This window comes from Phoca vitulina, unplaced genomic scaffold (genome assembly GCF_004348235.1).
Source record: "Phoca vitulina isolate PV1807 unplaced genomic scaffold, GSC_HSeal_1.0 scaffold30, whole genome shotgun sequence".
Taxonomy (NCBI): Eukaryota; Metazoa; Chordata; class Mammalia; order Carnivora; family Phocidae; genus Phoca; species Phoca vitulina.
In genome coordinates this window covers 9,575,273-9,592,118 of record NW_022589733.1, presented here as the reverse complement: position 1 = coordinate 9,592,118, position 16,846 = coordinate 9,575,273, and the positions used below count along the sequence as shown (strand labels likewise).

Here is a 16,846-nt window from a genome sequence, read left to right as displayed (position 1 = left end):
TCACCTTTACCTTGACGGTTTAGTTCTTTGGGGTACTAGGCTGAGATGGAGAAGGAAGTGGCTATCAGACTCTATACCCTTTGTGGACTCCTGGCTTTGACTTTTGTTTCTGTTGCTTCCTAAGGGCATCAAAACAGCAGTTTTCAAGGTCAAGGTCAGAGAAATCCTCAGTGTGAAAACCAGTTTGAATATTGGGCTTAATTTCTGGTATCACCTTTTCTTGGGTTTTGGCCAAATTTTTTACTATCTTGTTAGCTTCTCTGTTTAAGAATTATTTAAAAAATTTCTTCCAGGTTTCATTTGTTTGTTATCATAGAGGTAGAGGATTGGTTTCAACTACTTAGCCTACTATTTCTGGAAATGAAAGCCCCCCCCTTTTAAATTTCTTTGTTTTTTTGGGTTTTTTTTGTACAGAGGGAGGTGGGGAGGGGGGGGGGGGGAGAGAGAGAGAGAGAGAGAGAGAGAGAGAGAGAGAGAGAGAATCTTAAGCAGGCTCTATGCCCAGCGCAGAGCCTGCAGGGCTCAATCACCACCTGAGCCTAAATCAAGAGTCCTACACTTAAGCGACTGAGCTACCCAGGTGCCCCCTTTCATTTTGATTTTGGAATGCGAAATTTGTGATTTCAGGGAATCTTGAGTTAAAGATCATTTTTCTCTGTATACCTAAAATTTCCACCACTGTTCCCTATGCAGTGTCCCAGCCGCTGTCAGCATTCAGCTTCCCTGATGCTTTTTTCTAGTCTTTCTTTTGTGAACTCCTCAGTGCTTAGCTTCTATTTATTCTCTTATAGCATTTAACCTCATTCTTCTTTTCCTAAAATTGCATATGTGCCAACCTTATCTTTTTCTTTTTTTTTTTCTTTTTTTTTTTAAAGATTTTATTTATTTATTTGAGAGAGAGAATGAGAGAGAGAGAGAGAGAGCCCAAGAAGGGGGAGGGTCAGAGGGAGAAGCAGACTCTCTGCTAAGCAGGGAGCCCGATGTGGGACTCGATCCCGGGACTCCAGGATCATGACCTGAGCCGAAGGCAGTCGCTCAACCAACTGAGCCACCCAGGCGCCCCTTATCTCTTTTCTGACTGCAAGTTCCTCATTTGCTAAAAAGTAGAGTGCCGGTTGAGCACCTAGCACTCTGTGCCTTGCACATAATAGGTCCCCTGTCAAGATTTACTTCAGCAATACAACTGAATGAGTTAGTTGGCCTCGTATGGGTTGTGTAATGCAAAGCCTTTTTTCCCCTTAAATTCGAGCTTAGGGAGGAGTTACACAAAGCCTAGTGGGGTGGAGGTGCGGGGGGAGGTTCCAAAGCCAGCCCAGATGGTAAAATAGTGTATAATCAAAGCTACTTTCGAAAATCTTTTACGGAGGCACCATTTTGGATGTAGGTATACGGGCACAGCAAAATTCCAGCATGGCCAGGTTTTCCTCCAGCTTTGAAATGGATGTTGTTTTTCTTCCTTTGAGCCTCAGGTGAAGTGGCTGGTCTGCATTTAGGAGTCACAATGTGTAAAAAAAAAATACAACTGAAATTAGAATCATATATAGGAAAGTGCTTATACTCTGAGAGGCATACACAGACTGGGGAACTGAGGATCCGCCAAGGGGATCAGTATTTTAAGTTCTCTTTTTCTTCCAGTGCATATAGATGAACTCAGGGTAAAAGCACATATGATGAGACTGTTCTTGTGCTATGGAAAGCTAAATGTATATATATAGGTTTGTTTAAAAAAAATTTTTTTTATTGCATGTGTTTTTTTTTTTTTTAAAGATTTTATTATTTGACAGAGAGAGATAGTGAGAGCAGGAACATAAGCAGGGGGAGTTGGGAGAGGGAGAAGCAGGCCTCCCGCCGAGCAGGGAGCCCAATACGGGGCTCGATCCCAGGAGTCTGGGAACATGACCTGAGCCAAAGGCAGACGCTTAACGACTGAGCCACCCAGGTGCCCCGCCTGTGTTTTTTTTAGATGCATTTAGATGTTTTTTTTAGAAGATTACTACAAATTGCGCTTTATAATAAACATTTTATATATGAATGAAATTGCTTATGCTATATGCTGATGTTTAGATTATTTTAGTCTCCTTTGCTACTGGAGTATGTTAAATAAGCCTTAGTGTTAGACTGAGAATTACTTTGTCTAGTAATAAATGCTAGTAGTGTTCTCTATTAGTAGTTGTCATGCTCTGAAGTTTTAAAATATAGAGGGAAAGCCCTCTTGATCTGAATTACCGTGGCTTGGTAGAAGTGACTTCTGGCCTGAAAGCTATCTATTTGGAATATAGTTGAGTTTGCCAGATCGCAAATTCCTCTTAATTGCTGTCCTGCATTTTGAAGTCCCATGTGACTTAAACATCAGGATAAAAATGTTGGAAGGGCAGTACTTAAGTGTATTTACTGACGAAAGGAAAGTAGATTGGCCTATTGTTTTTGCTAACCAAAGAGAAGCCTTATTGCACCATAACACAGAAATCTGATTCCCCCTGGTGTGTTTTTATACTACAGTCTATCTAATGTTAGAATTAGGAGGGGGTAGTGGCCAGTGATGTAAGCACTTAAGTAGTCTGCCATCACAGAATTCAATTCTGTAGGAAACCAGATCTCATTAACTTGTATCATGGCACTAGGTAAATGGAATAATTTTTCAAGTCAGCAATAGCAATTACTTTGGGGGTAGCAACGTAAGTTTTCTGTCTTGTATAGCATGTGGTGTAAGACACTGAGCCCATTTTGTCCCACCAACCTGGAAATTAAATACCACAGTCTCCAGTACAGACACCGGAGTGCAGTGTTTAACAGTTACTTTGGCTTGAAATAATAAGAACTTTGTTTTTTTTGGCTGTCAAGCAAATTTGAAAACTATGTTCTTTATTTGTGTCGGTGTGAAACTTTTAAGTTTGGACAAAGTGATTTTGGTATGGTTTTGGTTTTCCATGAATTCCCTATTTGAAGAACTTAAATAATCCTTTTTAAAATAATGTAATGTTTAGTTTGATAATTAGACTTGAATCACCTCAGAAATAAAAAAGCTATGTGAGTAAAGGAAAATTGACAGCATGTTTTTTTTTTTTTTTTTTTTTTTTTACAATTAAGCACACTGAACAAAATGAATATTCCCAGTGTAAATCCTCTTCATTCCTACATGAATCTTTATAGTTCGATCCCAGACTCCTGGGTTTGTTTTTTTTTTTTTTTTTTTAGAAGGTTTTTTTTTTTTTTTTTGAAAAGAGGAGAAAGCAAGGGAAAAAAGAAATGAGGGGGGGGGAGGGTCAGAGGGAGAAGCAGGCTCCCTGCCGAGCAGGGAGCCCGATGCGGGACTCGATCCAGGGACTCCAGGATCATGACCTGAGCCGAAGGCAGTCGCTTAACCAACTGAGCCACCCAGGCGCCCCTTGTGTTTTGTTTTTAATTATTCTAGCGAACGAAGGGGAAAAATAAAGAGACTTGTGAAAATTTAGCTAGGCAGTAGGAATTAGAAATAAACAGTTTAATTTCCAGTTTTTGCCTCCTTCCAGAGGAGGTAAATGAGCTGCAAGTACTCATCACCTCCCTCTTGCAGAATAAACAACCAATGAAAATTGAACTCTTCAAAGAAGATGCTTTGTGTGGGAAATACTTATTCATCAGTATAACAGAGCATTTTTTAGTCAGTTGAAATTAAAGGAAAGTAGGGAGGAAGAAGACATCAATTACATAATATAGGAAAGTGATTTAATTTTTGGTTGTGTGTTTCCAACTGCCCAGTTTTGTCATGTTTGTTTTTAAAGATTTTTATTTATTTGTCAGAGAGAGAGAGCACAAGCAGGGGGAGCAACAGAGGGAGAGGGAGAAGCAGGCTCCTCACTGAGCAAGGAGCCCGACGTGGGACTCGATTCCAGGACTCTGGGATCATGACCTGAGCCGAAGGCAGACGCTTAACGACTGAGCCACCCAGGCGTCCTTGCCCAGTTTTGTCATGTTTGAATAGCACTCCCTATGGGACATAGAAGCTTGAGCAAATACGTAATGTCTACCATTTTCTTTAACTTACATTGGACAATACCTCAGTATTCATGTGAGATCATTCTTTCCTGCTTAAATTCTTCGAATCCTCTTCATGGTTGGTTTATTCAATAAGTACTTATTATCTGCCTAATGTATGCCAGACACTGTGCTGGATACTGTGGATACAAAGCGCTGCTGGAATAGTCACAAACGACAAAACACAATGGCTAAGTGCTGCAGCGAGTTACAAATGGCTTGAGTAGGGGCGAGAGTAGAAACAGGGAGGCTAATGGAAGCCTATTGCAGTAGCCCTTGCTGGATGAGGCCCTGAAAAGAAGAGATTAGAAAGGATTCTTCTCTTAAAAGAGAGCATGGATTAAAAAGAGGTCATTATGAGGTAGAAACAGCAGAACTTGGTGACTGGTGAGATGCAATGAATTGAGGGAGAAGGAGTCTTAGGTTCATGGCTGGGTTTTCAGCCTGGGAAACGGGATTGATCCATATTTATGCCCTTCATTGTTATCTCTTACCTGTACTATTCACTTTGGCAATTCATTATATACACTATTATCTGGTATTAACTAGTGTAAGAGTACTAACTCTTCTATTTATTTATTTTTTAAAGATTTTATTTATTTGTCAGAGAGAGGCAGGGGGAGCGGCAGGCAGAGGGAGAAGCAGGCTCCCTGCTGAGCAAGGAGCCACATACCATACGGGACTCCATCCCAGGACCCTTAAGGCAGATGCTTAACCAACTGAGCCACCCAGGCGTCCCAGAGTACTAACTCTTTTAAAGTTGATTTCCTCTCTGCACCCCATAGAATCTGGCACAGTGCTGGACATAGAGTTCAGCATTCAGCACAATGTCCAGTTTATTTAAAACGAACTATTAATAAAACAGTAAAATAGAGAACCACGCTAAAGGGAAAATACAGAATTACCTAATTACATATACATGTAGTTTTTCCTAATTTCCCTCCGTTTGATGTGATCCCTTTGTTTATGTATTATCTAGCTAATCCCTATGTTTCTATCACTGATCTATTTCCCCCCCACTCCTTGAGTGCAGACGGAATTTCTCTCACTCCTGTAACCGGTCCAGGGCTTCGCTTGAGCACTTTGTAGTAATGGCTAACTTTTCAAAGCATTTTTTAAGTGCGTGTCAAACACTGTGCTAAGTGCTTTGCGTGAATTACCTTGTTTATCCTCACAAAAGCTCTCTGTTGTGCCGAACTGTTTTAATCCCCACTGGTGAGTGCATCCTGTGGACGAGGGAACCAAGACTCCGAGGACTTAAGTGACTTGCCCAGGGCCTACGGCTTGTAACTGGCAGAACCGAGGTCTCTGGATTTCAGACAGAGTGTAGTATTTATCATCACCTGTGCTGCCTTGTGTAAGGAGACCAGCACAGAAGGTACTTGTTATATTCTGGGGGGATTGGATTAGGTCGTAGTGAAAGGTGTGTGAGGTGAAGCTTCTTGGCAGTGTGTATTTGACAGTGACATTTTGAATCCTGAAAAAACCTGGATATTTCTGGAGAAGGAATATCCTGAACATTATCCAGAATACTCAGGAGTATGGCCACTTGTTCATGAACATTTCTGTCCCTGTCTCTGACCTCTCCTAATATAGAAAGATGACCAGATAGCCAGGAGTGCCTCTGGGGGCGTGGAAGGCAAGGAGGGAATGACGGTTGAAGCGCTGGGGAATGAGGCCTGTGGAAGATGTGCAAAGTGTAGGAAGAGAGGATAGAGCAGTCTGTATTCTAGTCTTGTGCCTTTTAAACTCACAGAAATTCATTGTAATTAGGTTGGCCATCTAGCTTGTTTTATTTATTTTGAGATCCAGGGAATATCAGGATTATGAGCTTTAAAGAGCAGACTTTCCTAAGTGTTCATTAGTTTTGATTCTGTGTTTTCCGGAAACCATCCCTTTGAGAACAATAGTTTCTCTGTCAAATTCTAAAGCCATTCATTGTCTTTCAATTTCCTTTTTTCAGTGTGCTGCTTTATTTTCATTTTCGTTAACCATCTCTGATTCCTGGTTTTGTCCCTGTGGCGTGAAAGATGGTTAATAGCACAGACTCAACCCTTTGGGTAGAAGTTGAATTCTAACACTTAAGAGGAAAGGATTGATGAGAAAGAAAATAAGAATTTGTTGGAATCCTATAAGTTTACCTTTTCCCAAAATTGATTGATAAGTGTTGGGAAGATTGTTATTTCTCTAGAGTTTATATTTCAAATTCAACCCCTTTTGCACATGTGTCTTGAAGGCTTTGTCCCTTGAGTTTCAGGGATCTTTGTTAAAGTTAAGTGAAGGTAGGTTCTTCCTTTTCCAAAAATTCAGCAGGCCGTGAAAATTAATGATTTTACTTTTTAATTTTGAGTTATAAGAATAAATCATACAGTCTGCATTCTTATATAGATGGAAGCATGTGAGATTCTAGGTTTTTTCATTTTGGCCTGTTGGAACACTTCTTTCAATATTAACTAACGTATTTTTTTTTCTTTCATTTTTTAAAATGTACAGTGAGAATGAAGAGATGCATTTAGTAGGAATGCCAGGGCATTGTCATATCCTAATATTTATTTCCCAGGTTTAAATCCTATATGCACTGATAAGTTCACTGCTTTGAGACACTATTATTTTTCTCCATTTCATAAGATTAAAAGAACTAAGGATGTTTGGCCCAGAAAAGTGACAGATTAGGAGGAATGTGGGAGTTGTCTTCAGTTGAAGCATTGTCGCATTGAAAAAAGGATTTGGCTCCTTTTCTGTAGTCCCAGTGGATTGAACCTATGTGTGGAATTTAGAGGGAGACAGATTTCAGTTTGGTTTAAGGAAGAACTGTCCTACGGGTCAGATCTACTTAGGGAGTCAGCTGCCTGGGAGTGAGTGCATTGGTCCCTGTTGAAGTTTTAGAATATGGGTTGGATGAAAATCTAGGTATGTGTGGTAGATTCGTATGTTGGATGGAGAATCATATTAGGTGGGTATAAGGACCTGCCCCACGCTGAATTATTTACCAGGAAGTAAGGGTGAGGGGAAGAAACCAGAGAGCCAATTTAGGGTGGGGGAGGAGAGCTGCAGCAGGCTAACAGAGGATGAGAAAGGAGGACATCGAGGGTCCAGTGGGTCTCTCCCACTCATAAGAGTCCCAGTTTAAGAATATGTTGGCTCTTGTTTCGTAAGGCATTATTCTGCAGAAGTTGAGGAATTTTTGGCATGGTTAGCAGAGACAGAATAATTCTGTTTCTGTACCAAGCCTCTGGCTGGAGACATTGAGTAAGGCCAAATCATAAGTGTCCAGGTTGTGGGCTTTAGGTGGGAACAATAGCTTCTGCCAGTGGATTTGGTTTTCTTTCTAGAAAATTTCAAAATTCTCTCTCAGGGTTGTTACATTGAACTAAATTGTAGCTGCAGGGGGATTTAGGCTGAAACTATTCTGTTGTTCAGAACGTTTGGATTTGTGGGCGCCTGGGTGGCTCAGTTGGTTAAGCGACTGCCTTCGGCTCAGGTCATGGTCCTGGAGTCCCGGGATCGAGTCCCACATCAGGCTCCCTGCTCGGCGTGGAGTCTGCTTCTCCCTCTGACCCTCCTCCCTCTCATGCTCTCTGTCTCTCGTTCTCTCTCTCTCAAATAAATAAATAAAATCTTCAAAAAAAAAAAAAAAAAAGAACGTTTGGATTTGTTTTCTCAGCTTCCATTTTCATCTCTATTAAGATGTTTACACGAACATTTTCAGCCTGGAATTTGGTATAGGAAGAAAGCTGAAATTGACATGTCCTTCTTTTCGAACCAGGATCCCAGGTTTCTGGGGAGGGGGATGGTGAAGTGGATAAGAGTATGAATTTTTTATGTCAGACCTGGATTTTATTCTCAGCTCTACCATTCACCACCTTTTATTACCTTAGAAGAGTGACTTAACTTCTCTGGGCTCCCATTTCTTCATCTGTAAAGAGCTAATATTTCTCATAGATCAATGGGAGCATAAATGAGATATATAAAAATGTATTTAGTGCATGGTAAGAGACTCAATAGATGGCAGCTACTTTATTTTTGTGCTGTCAGTAGACTTTTTTTTTTTTTTTGTGAGACAGCAAGAGCACGAGTGGTGGTGGGGGGAAGGGCAGGGGCAGAGGGAAAGGGAGAGAATCTTAAGCAGACTCCATGCTGAGTGCAGAGCCCGACACAGGGCTTGATCTCACGACCCTGAGATCATGACCTGAGCCAAAATCAAGAGTCAGACACTTAACTGACTGAGCCACCAAGGTGCCCCAATAGAGACTTATTTTTGTTACTAGAGGTCATCTTGGAATGGACATTGAGTTGATGTACTAGTAGTGCAGAATATCTGCTTCCTTGTTAGAGTGTAATTCTATGAATAATATAACATGTCTGAGTAGAGAGGTTAATTCCACATTTCTTCAAAAGGAAAGAAGTTAGCAAAGAAAAGCAGAAAGGCTTAAAAGGAGTAATGCACACTCTCATTATTTCCTTCTCCCTTCCTTCTGAAGAGAGGTTCAGGTAGAAGTATCTAGATTTGGGAATCTTGTGCATCAAGATATGCATAAAGTGGTTGAGGTCATTGTGGGAGTGAGAAAAGAGGAGGATTGAAGATAGACTCTGTAATGGCATAGATCCGTAGCTCACAGGAAGGAAGGTCAGGAAAGAGATGGAGGACTCAGTGTAGGCTAGTGCATAGGACATTGAACCTGAAGTTGGGAGGTCTGGGCTCTAGTCTCACTTTCTCCATTTGGGGTTTGTGTGCCTCTAGGCATATCCCTTCCATGCTGTACAGACTAGACTTCATCTCCAGCCAAGGCTCCTTGAATACTTGAGTTTCTCCATTTGGAATCCACTTGGAAACAATAACATGCAAATGGAGGTAGTGGAATGTTCCTGAGACAGGAATTTCAAGAAGGAACAATGTCAGATGTCACAGAAATGAAGGAAGATGAGATCAGAGAAAAAGATAGGATGCCCAGGAGGCCAATTTGTCTAGAGAGGGACCAAGAAGTATTTGCAGTGTCAGACTTACAATGGAACAGCATGTAAGGAGAATCATTCCAGGTCCTCTCGCTGACTTTGCAAATAACATAAATGTTAATAAAACTGCCTGATACAGTAAGAAAAATGCAATCATGTGCTTTCACCAGTGATCCATAAATGACTCAAAGATTTCTTGAATTCAAGGTTGAAGGGAATTTTGAGGTAGTCTGTTGCTAGGTGAGACAGCTAAAGCTCCTTGTTTCTCTTTAGAATTTTAATTGCAGTTCTCACTTGAAGTGTTTCATTTGTTTTTTGTAGACCAATTGTTCCATTATGGATGGAGGGGATGATGGTAATCTTGTTATCAAAAAGAGGTTTGTGTCCGAGGCAGAACTAGATGAACGGCGCAAAAGGAGGCAAGAAGAATGGGAGAAAGTTCGAAAACCTGAAGATCCAGAAGGTATATGGGCTTGTAGTCTGGCATTCAACATAATGATCTCTAATCTTCCCAATAGCCCTGCGGAGTAGGTACTATTGTCCTCACGTAGGGGGACTGAGGCTCAGAGGGGTGCAGGATCTAGGTAAGGCCTCTGTGGCTGGGAGCAGAACCAGGGTGCTCACTGGCCACTCCACCTTCTGCCTTCCAGAAGATTCTGCTAGTCTCTTCCATCTGTACAGGTGGATGCAGGATCTGAGTGACTGAGAATGTGACTGCTGTATAGGGTTGGGCTGGCCCCCCACCCAGTTAAACTGTCTCAGGCTGTGGGCCCTATTGACATTGGTAGTTGCCTTTGAGAACTGCCGGCCCCTCTCTGAGATCCAAAGGGAAGCCGTGGACTTTGTACTATTTTTGTGTTATCCTTTCCCTCAGATCATGCAGAGACTTGACTTTATCTTTAAAATCCTTTGTGATTCCAAAATAATGTGAAAAATTCTAAAGTATGTACCTTTTCTTTCCCCTCTCTTCTTCCCCCTCCCTCTTCCTTTCAGAATGTCCAGAGGAGGTTTATGACCCTCGGTCTCTATATGAAAGGCTACAGGAACAGAAAGACAGGAAGCAGCAGGAGTATGAGGAGCAGTTCAAATTCAGTAAGCTTCCGAAAACAGTCCGGCACACTCTGCAGGGCCTTTTCGGTGCACTTTTGTGTCATGCGACGCTTTTTCCAACTAGCCATGGAACCGTCTTGATTATCTAGTCTCTAGATGTTCATTTGGTGGAAAAGAGTCAACCTTTTGCCTTCTAGACCACATTGAACATTTTTCTTTAGAGCTCAAGATACCCATTTTAATTCTCTGTGCTGATGTCTGGTAATGGGAGAAATGCCTTGGTTTTTTGCCGTGTTACCGCTCCGAAAGCCGAGGTCTTTACACATTCTTCTAATCCTCTAAAGGATCTGCTGCTTATTGGGGGAAAAAAAAAGGAGAAGGAAAAATCTTAAACTGTTTTCCCTTTAGCTTGCTAAGTGTTCCTTGTTCAATTATTTCCTCAGAAAACATGGTAAGAGGCTTAGACGAAGATGAGACTAACTTCCTTGATGAGGTTTCTCGACAGCAGGAACTCCTGGAAAAGCAACGAAGAGAAGAAGAACTGAAAGAACTGAAAGAATACAGAATATCCTTTGTACTTTGAGAGAATTCTGTACGGTGTCCGTTTTCTCATCAACGTCTGTGGATTTGAGTTTCTTCACAAATCGAATGAAAATAAGGTTTTTCTACCTAGTGACCCCTGAGTTCCCTTTCAACACTGGTGTCCCTATGACTGAATCACCAGTAGCGATTTATGCAGTTAGGTTGCATGCGAGAGTCTGTTGCAATCAAAAGTCCAGATCCTTTAGGATTAACTAAAGGCCTCAATCCTAATAGTACCAGGGTGTTTTTGCCTTATGGGATTAGACTCTGAAACCGATGGGCAATGCAGTAAACTCATCCAGGGGAGAAATTGGCTTCTGAGTTTTGTTTTTTGTTTTTATTTAAGTATTTATTTTTTTGACAGAGAAAGACACAGCGAGAGAGGCAACACAAGCAGGGGGAGCGGGAGAGGGAGAAGCAGGCTTCCCGCTGAGCAAGAAGCCCAATGCAGGGCTTGATCCCAAGACCCTGGGATCATGATCTGGGCCGAAGGCAGACGCTCAACGACTGAGCCACCCAGGCGCCCCGGCTTCTGAGTTTTAAAAGGAAATGTTCAGCAGCTCTCCTGTGTCCTTATTAAGACCTTCCTTAGAGGTGTAGCTTGGTCTGTCCCCACAGAAGGGTAGAGAAAACAACAAAGATGACTTCACTTTGGCTCAGTGTTGCCTTTTCCTCCTCCACTTGCATGTCTGAATAGGCATCCCACCTAGAGCTTGGCTGAGTCTGAATTCTCAATTCTGTGTGCCACACCCCTACCCTCGACTCATCACACTGCCCTTGCAACCCAAGTCTCTTCTTTTTCTGCTCTTTCCGATCTCAGTAATGGCACTCCTATGCCCCAGGGTGCCTGGGCCAAAAACTACCTCCAAAATGTACTCCAGATCTGTGCAGTTCAGCTCTCTCTGTGCTTCTCGGGACCACTGTGACCACCAAATTAGTCTCTGCTTCTGCTCTCGTCCTCAACAATCCATTCTCCAGACAGCAGTCAAAAGGAACGTTTGAAGACATATGTGGAATCATGTTACTTTCCTATTGGAGACACTCATGGCTTCCTGTGGCATTTACACTTAAGTCTACATTTTTACCAGACCCTGCATGATTTAGGCCAACCCATCTTCCTTTTGTGTCTTGAACTCACTCCTTCGTGTTCACTGTTCTCCAGCCTGTTGGCCTTCTTTATGTTCCTCTCAGAGCTTTGTGATTTCATTTCAAGGCCTTTATATTTGTTGTTTTTGTTTTTTTTTTTTTTTTGGCCTGGAATGCTCTGCCTTCAGATTTGACAAGGCTGGCATTTTATAGCACTTGGGTGTCAGCTCCCATCTCCCTCCCTCATAGAGACCTCCCCTAGGCACCCCTTCTAACATTTCACTGAACCATGTCACTGGATGATGTCACCTTTTTTTTTTTTTAAGATTTTATTTATTCATGAGAGACCGAGACCTACTGATACAGAGACAGACAGAGGCAGAGGGAGAAGCAGGCTCCCTGCAGAACAGGGAGCCTGATATGGGACTCGATCCCAGGACCCCGAGATCATGACCTGAGCTGAAGGCAGACACTTAACCGACTGAGCCACCCAGGTGCCCTGATGTCACTTTTTAATAGTAATTTTCACTCCTGAAAAATCTTAATTTGCTTACCTCTTTACTGGTTTGTTTGCCTCTTTACTGGGGAATGTAAGGTAAGATGCATAAAAATAGGGACCTGGTCACAACTGATTTCCCTAGTGCCTGGCATGTAGGTTCTCAGTGTATATGTGAACAAAGTAATGAATGACTCTTAGGAGAGGTTAATGAAGCCACCATAGCTTTTTTCCTATGAGAAGGCTTATTGGAATATCTCAAGCTTATATGTTGAATAACCTCACTAGTGTGATTGAACAGGCTTTACCTCTAAAATTGACGATACGACTGCGTGTGTGCGCTAGTTGGTATTTTTTTTGGGAGCATGCAGTAGGTTCCATTAAAGAGCTATGTAGGAGAAGATGTGGACTGATTCTCAGGGATTTGGTTTAAATCAAGGTGACTGACAACGGTTGAGATAAGGGGGCAGCATGATGCCAGAAAACCTTCTCTGAACTGGTAGCAAAAGACTTGGCTTCCAGTTCCAGTTTTCCTGGTGGAATTCTGGTATAACATTTAAGATTGGAAAGTCACACCTCAATCCCAACTGTAGGATTGAGGCTGACTCTTCTGGAGCTCTTCTCCCCCACTGCCTTCTCTGGTGACTCCAGAATAATAGTGTGCATTGATGTTTGCAGAGATGGGCAGATAGATGTATTGAATTGTGTCAGGCACCAGACTTTTTTCCCTCAGGAAATACGTTAATTATACCAATCACTAGAATAATGTCTTGTTTTATGTGCTTAATTTGGCAGGCTAGCAAATAAGATGCATCTCCCAAAGCAGCATTCTGGAGAGTAGAGTTGGTTTGGTATGAGTGTGCAGGGCCCTTCAGTTTTCAGTTCAAAGGGAAGTATAAATAGGGCAGCAGTAAGGTGGAAGAAACTTTTCTGCCCTGCTAACATTACAGTACAACATTGGAGAGGCCCCAGGGGTATTGGCTTTTGTTGGAAACTTGGTAAGTTCTGACTGTCTAGAAAAACTGAAGAAAAGCTTTCCAACCCACTGATACATAATGCACTAATCCTGGCATGCAGGTAGCCAGAGACATGTTGAGATAGGAACTGAAGGATTAGCCATTTGTTTATTGAAGCTCTAAATCAGGAGCTGGTTCTTGGCTTTGCTTGATTGTTATAATATACCTTTTATAATGTGATACTTGTGAAGGCAGATAAGCTGTGGTTTGTGCCATATAAACAATAGAACTCTTGTTTTCTTCAGAGTATGTGAGAGTATGAAAGCAATATTATGTGTTAAGAACTATATAATTTTATTTATTTTTAAAGATTTTATTTATTTGACAGAGAGAGGACACAGCGAGAGAGGGAACACAAGCAGGGGGAGTGGGAGAGGGAGAAGCAGGCTTCCCGCAGAACAGGGAGCCCGATGACCTGAGCCTAAGGCAGACGCTTAATGACTGAGCCACCCAGGCGCTCCAAGAACTATGTAATTTTATTTTATTTTATTTTTTTATTTTTTAAGATTTATTTATTTGACAGAGACACAGCGAGAGAGGGAACACAAGTGAGGGAGAGGGAGAAGCAGGCTTCCCGCTGAGCAGGGAGCCTGGTGTGGGGCTCCATCCCAGGACCCCAGGATCATGACCTGAGCCGAAGGCAGACGCTTGACTGAGCCACCCAGGCGCCCCGAACTATGTAATTTTTAAAAATTCCTCATCTAATTAATTCTTTGAGATTTTTGAGGTGTGTTTGTGTTTTTAAAGCATTTTAGGGGGAGAGGAACTTAAGGGGAAAAATGGCTTATGCTTTGGCTATGGATCAAAAGTAATAATTTTACCCCCCCAAAAAAGACAAGGTTGAAGGCTTTTTTTTTTTCATTTTAAAAGAATAAAAAAGTGAAGTGTTGGTTTTTGTTTGTATCCTACTATTATAAAAACGTGCCTGTTTTTTTGTTAATTTTTTCCATTTTTGTGTTATTTTTCAATATTAAGAATTCTGTAAGAGTTTATCCCTTAACAATGGAGTTGCAGGTAAAAATCAGCATGCTGGTGGTTTTTGGCATTTGGTATTAGAAGGATGAAATCTGATTCTTTCATTTTTATTCTAGAAAACCAAACATGTAATGTTAACATATTATCAGCTTTCATGTTGACTTTGAAACCATTAAATTGATGAAACTCAGAATAGTACTGAGCATTTTACATAATCCCCATTGAATACTGCAAATATTTAAGGTAACTGGTGCTTGCAAGAACAGAGTTAGTGCCTGAAGAGTGATCAGAATTAGAATGTCCTTATTTCTGGTACCCGATTTTCTTCAGTGTTCAAAGACCATATACCCCTCTGCCCACCCCTTTGGGCTGATGATACCTGCTTCTTAGATTTCTTGGTCACTAGATGTCACTGTTGTTCCAGTAAGGCACTGCTGCCTCTTAAATAAAGTATTGCACCACATCCAACACTTAAAGCTCATGCCTAATGGGTTGTGAGAGTATGAAACGGAAGGAGAGGAGGGGCTGGTGGAGAGAACAAAAGAAAGTGACAAACCTTGACAGCCAGAGATTGACATCAGGCCTGTAAGAAGTGATGTTACAAGTGAACTGGTTGTGCTTTTATTTATTTTTTTAAAGATTTATTTATTTTAGAGAAGAAGAGAAAGAGTGCAAACATGAGCAGGAGGGGCAGAGGGAGAGCGAGAGAGAATCTCAAGCAGACTCCGTGCTGAGTGGGTGTGGAGCCCAGTGCGGGGCTTGACCTCACAACCCCGAGATGACAACCTGAACTGAAACTAAGAGTTGGACGCTTAACTGACTATGCCACCAAGGCGCCCCTGGTTGTGCTTATATTTTTTTTTTAAACTTTTTTTTTTTTTTAAAGATTTTATTTATTTGACAGAAAGAGAGACAGCCAGAGAGGGAACACAAGCAGGGGGAGCGGGAGAGGGAGAAGCAGGCTTCCTGCAGAGCAGGGAGCCTGACATGGGGCTCGATCCCAGGACCCTGGGATCGTGACCTGAGCCGAAGGCAGACACTTAATGACTGAGCCACCCAGGTGCCCCAAAACTTTTTTTTTTTAAGATTTTATTTTAGCGAGAAAGCACGAGCAGGGGGAGGGGCAGAGGGAGAAGCAGGCTCCCCGCAGAGCAGGGAACTTGATGCAGGGCTCAATCCAAGGACCCTGGGATCATGACCGGAGCCGAAGGCAGGTGCTTAACCGACTGAGCCACCCGGGAGCCCCTGGTTGTGCTTTTAAAAACGTCTTGGGGGGCACCCGGGTGGCTCAGTTGGTTAAGCGACTGCCTTCGGCTCAGGTCATGATCCTGGAGCCCCGGGATCGAGTCCCACTTCGGGCTCTCTGCTCAGCAGGGAGTCTGCTTCTACCTCTGACCCTCCCCCCCCCATGCTCTCTCACTCTTTCTCTCTCAAATAAATAAAATCTTTTTAAAAAATAAAAAAAAATAACGTTTTTGTTCATGTGTTGCATATGCACTGGGATTTCTCATTAAAATCACATTGAAGAGGGGTTTAAAACCATTTCCTGGGCCTCTGGAAGTCCTCATTCAGTTTGGGTTTGGGACAGGGGAGGGACTCTGTTTTTTAATGAGCCTTAAGGTGCTTCTGATGTTGTCTTGTACCAGCAGAGGAGTTAGTCTTTGTGATGTCCAAGATTGAATGCCACTGTTGGTCATAGGACATTCTGCAAGATTTGAGTTTACCCTTGGGCAAAAAAAGCAAATACTTAAAAATTTTCAGGGAAGCCACATTTTTTTCTGTGGCATATATATGAGATCTTTGTCTACCCCAGGAAGATGTGGCCCTGTCTTTGAGGAGGTTTTCTGACCATAACTCAGATTTTCACTGAGAATCAGAGGGAAAAAGTTTGCTTTTCTGTAATATATTTGGCTTGATTTGCTTTTTTCCTCCGTGGTTACCTTCATTTCTCTTCAAATCAGCTGGATATGACTGGCAGAATAAAGAATAGAGGGCATTGTTTTTAATATAAATAGGCTAAACATTACATGGCAGAGCTGAAGAGCTAGCGGATTATATGTCTTCTCTTGATTTACCATTGTCCTGCTGTAGCTTTTTGCTTAGTTTGACCCTTAACCTCTAACACAGTAATCTCAACAAAGTTGGAATTTCTCCAGAAAACAAGAAGGAGGTGGAGAAGAAAGTGGCTGTGAAACCCATAGAAACCAAGAACAAGTTCTCCCAGGCAAAGCTGTTGGCAGGAGCTGTGAAACACAAGAGGTCAGCCAGCACTCACACGACTCCAGTCTCCCTCTGACTGTATACTCTGGAATGCCACTTGTAATGGTGGCCTGAGCAAACGGTTACCTAAGCGGCAGTCTTGGTGACGTTTCTTTGGTAGCCCTACCTCTCTCTCCCCCTCCAGATTTGGTGTCTTCTGTAGTCTTTGAGCGTTGTCTCTCTGATTATTTGTTCAGCAGAATAATAGCTACTCTTCATTGGGCACCTGTCATGTGGCAGGCATTGTGTTAAGTGCTTTCCATTGTGTTAATGATCTTACTCTTTCCACAAGTCTACACAGTACAAGTTCGATTGGTTGAGAACCTTTGTCCAAGGTCACAAATAAGGAAAGGTGGATTTCAATATTTGAGCATCTGTTTCTAGGCAGAGGAGGGTAGCGAGTTGTGTGAAGGGA

General features: G+C 42.1%; 1 protein-coding gene across 2 annotated transcripts in view; it reads left to right on the top strand.

Moving 5' to 3' along the window:
* PSME3IP1 (proteasome activator subunit 3 interacting protein 1) overlaps positions 1 to 16,846 on the top strand; it is a 34,558-nt gene that overhangs the window by 2,328 nt on the left and 15,384 nt on the right. For both annotated transcript variants that reach the window (XM_032424581.1, XM_032424580.1), the window contains 4 exons: positions 9,289 to 9,430; positions 9,961 to 10,059; positions 10,461 to 10,582; positions 16,298 to 16,431. In XM_032424581.1, the coding sequence (XP_032280472.1) occupies positions 9,304 to 9,430; positions 9,961 to 10,059; positions 10,461 to 10,582; positions 16,298 to 16,431 (482 nt within the window). In that variant the 5' untranslated portion in view covers positions 9,289 to 9,303. The remainder of the gene's footprint in view (positions 1 to 9,288; positions 9,431 to 9,960; positions 10,060 to 10,460; positions 10,583 to 16,297; positions 16,432 to 16,846) is intronic.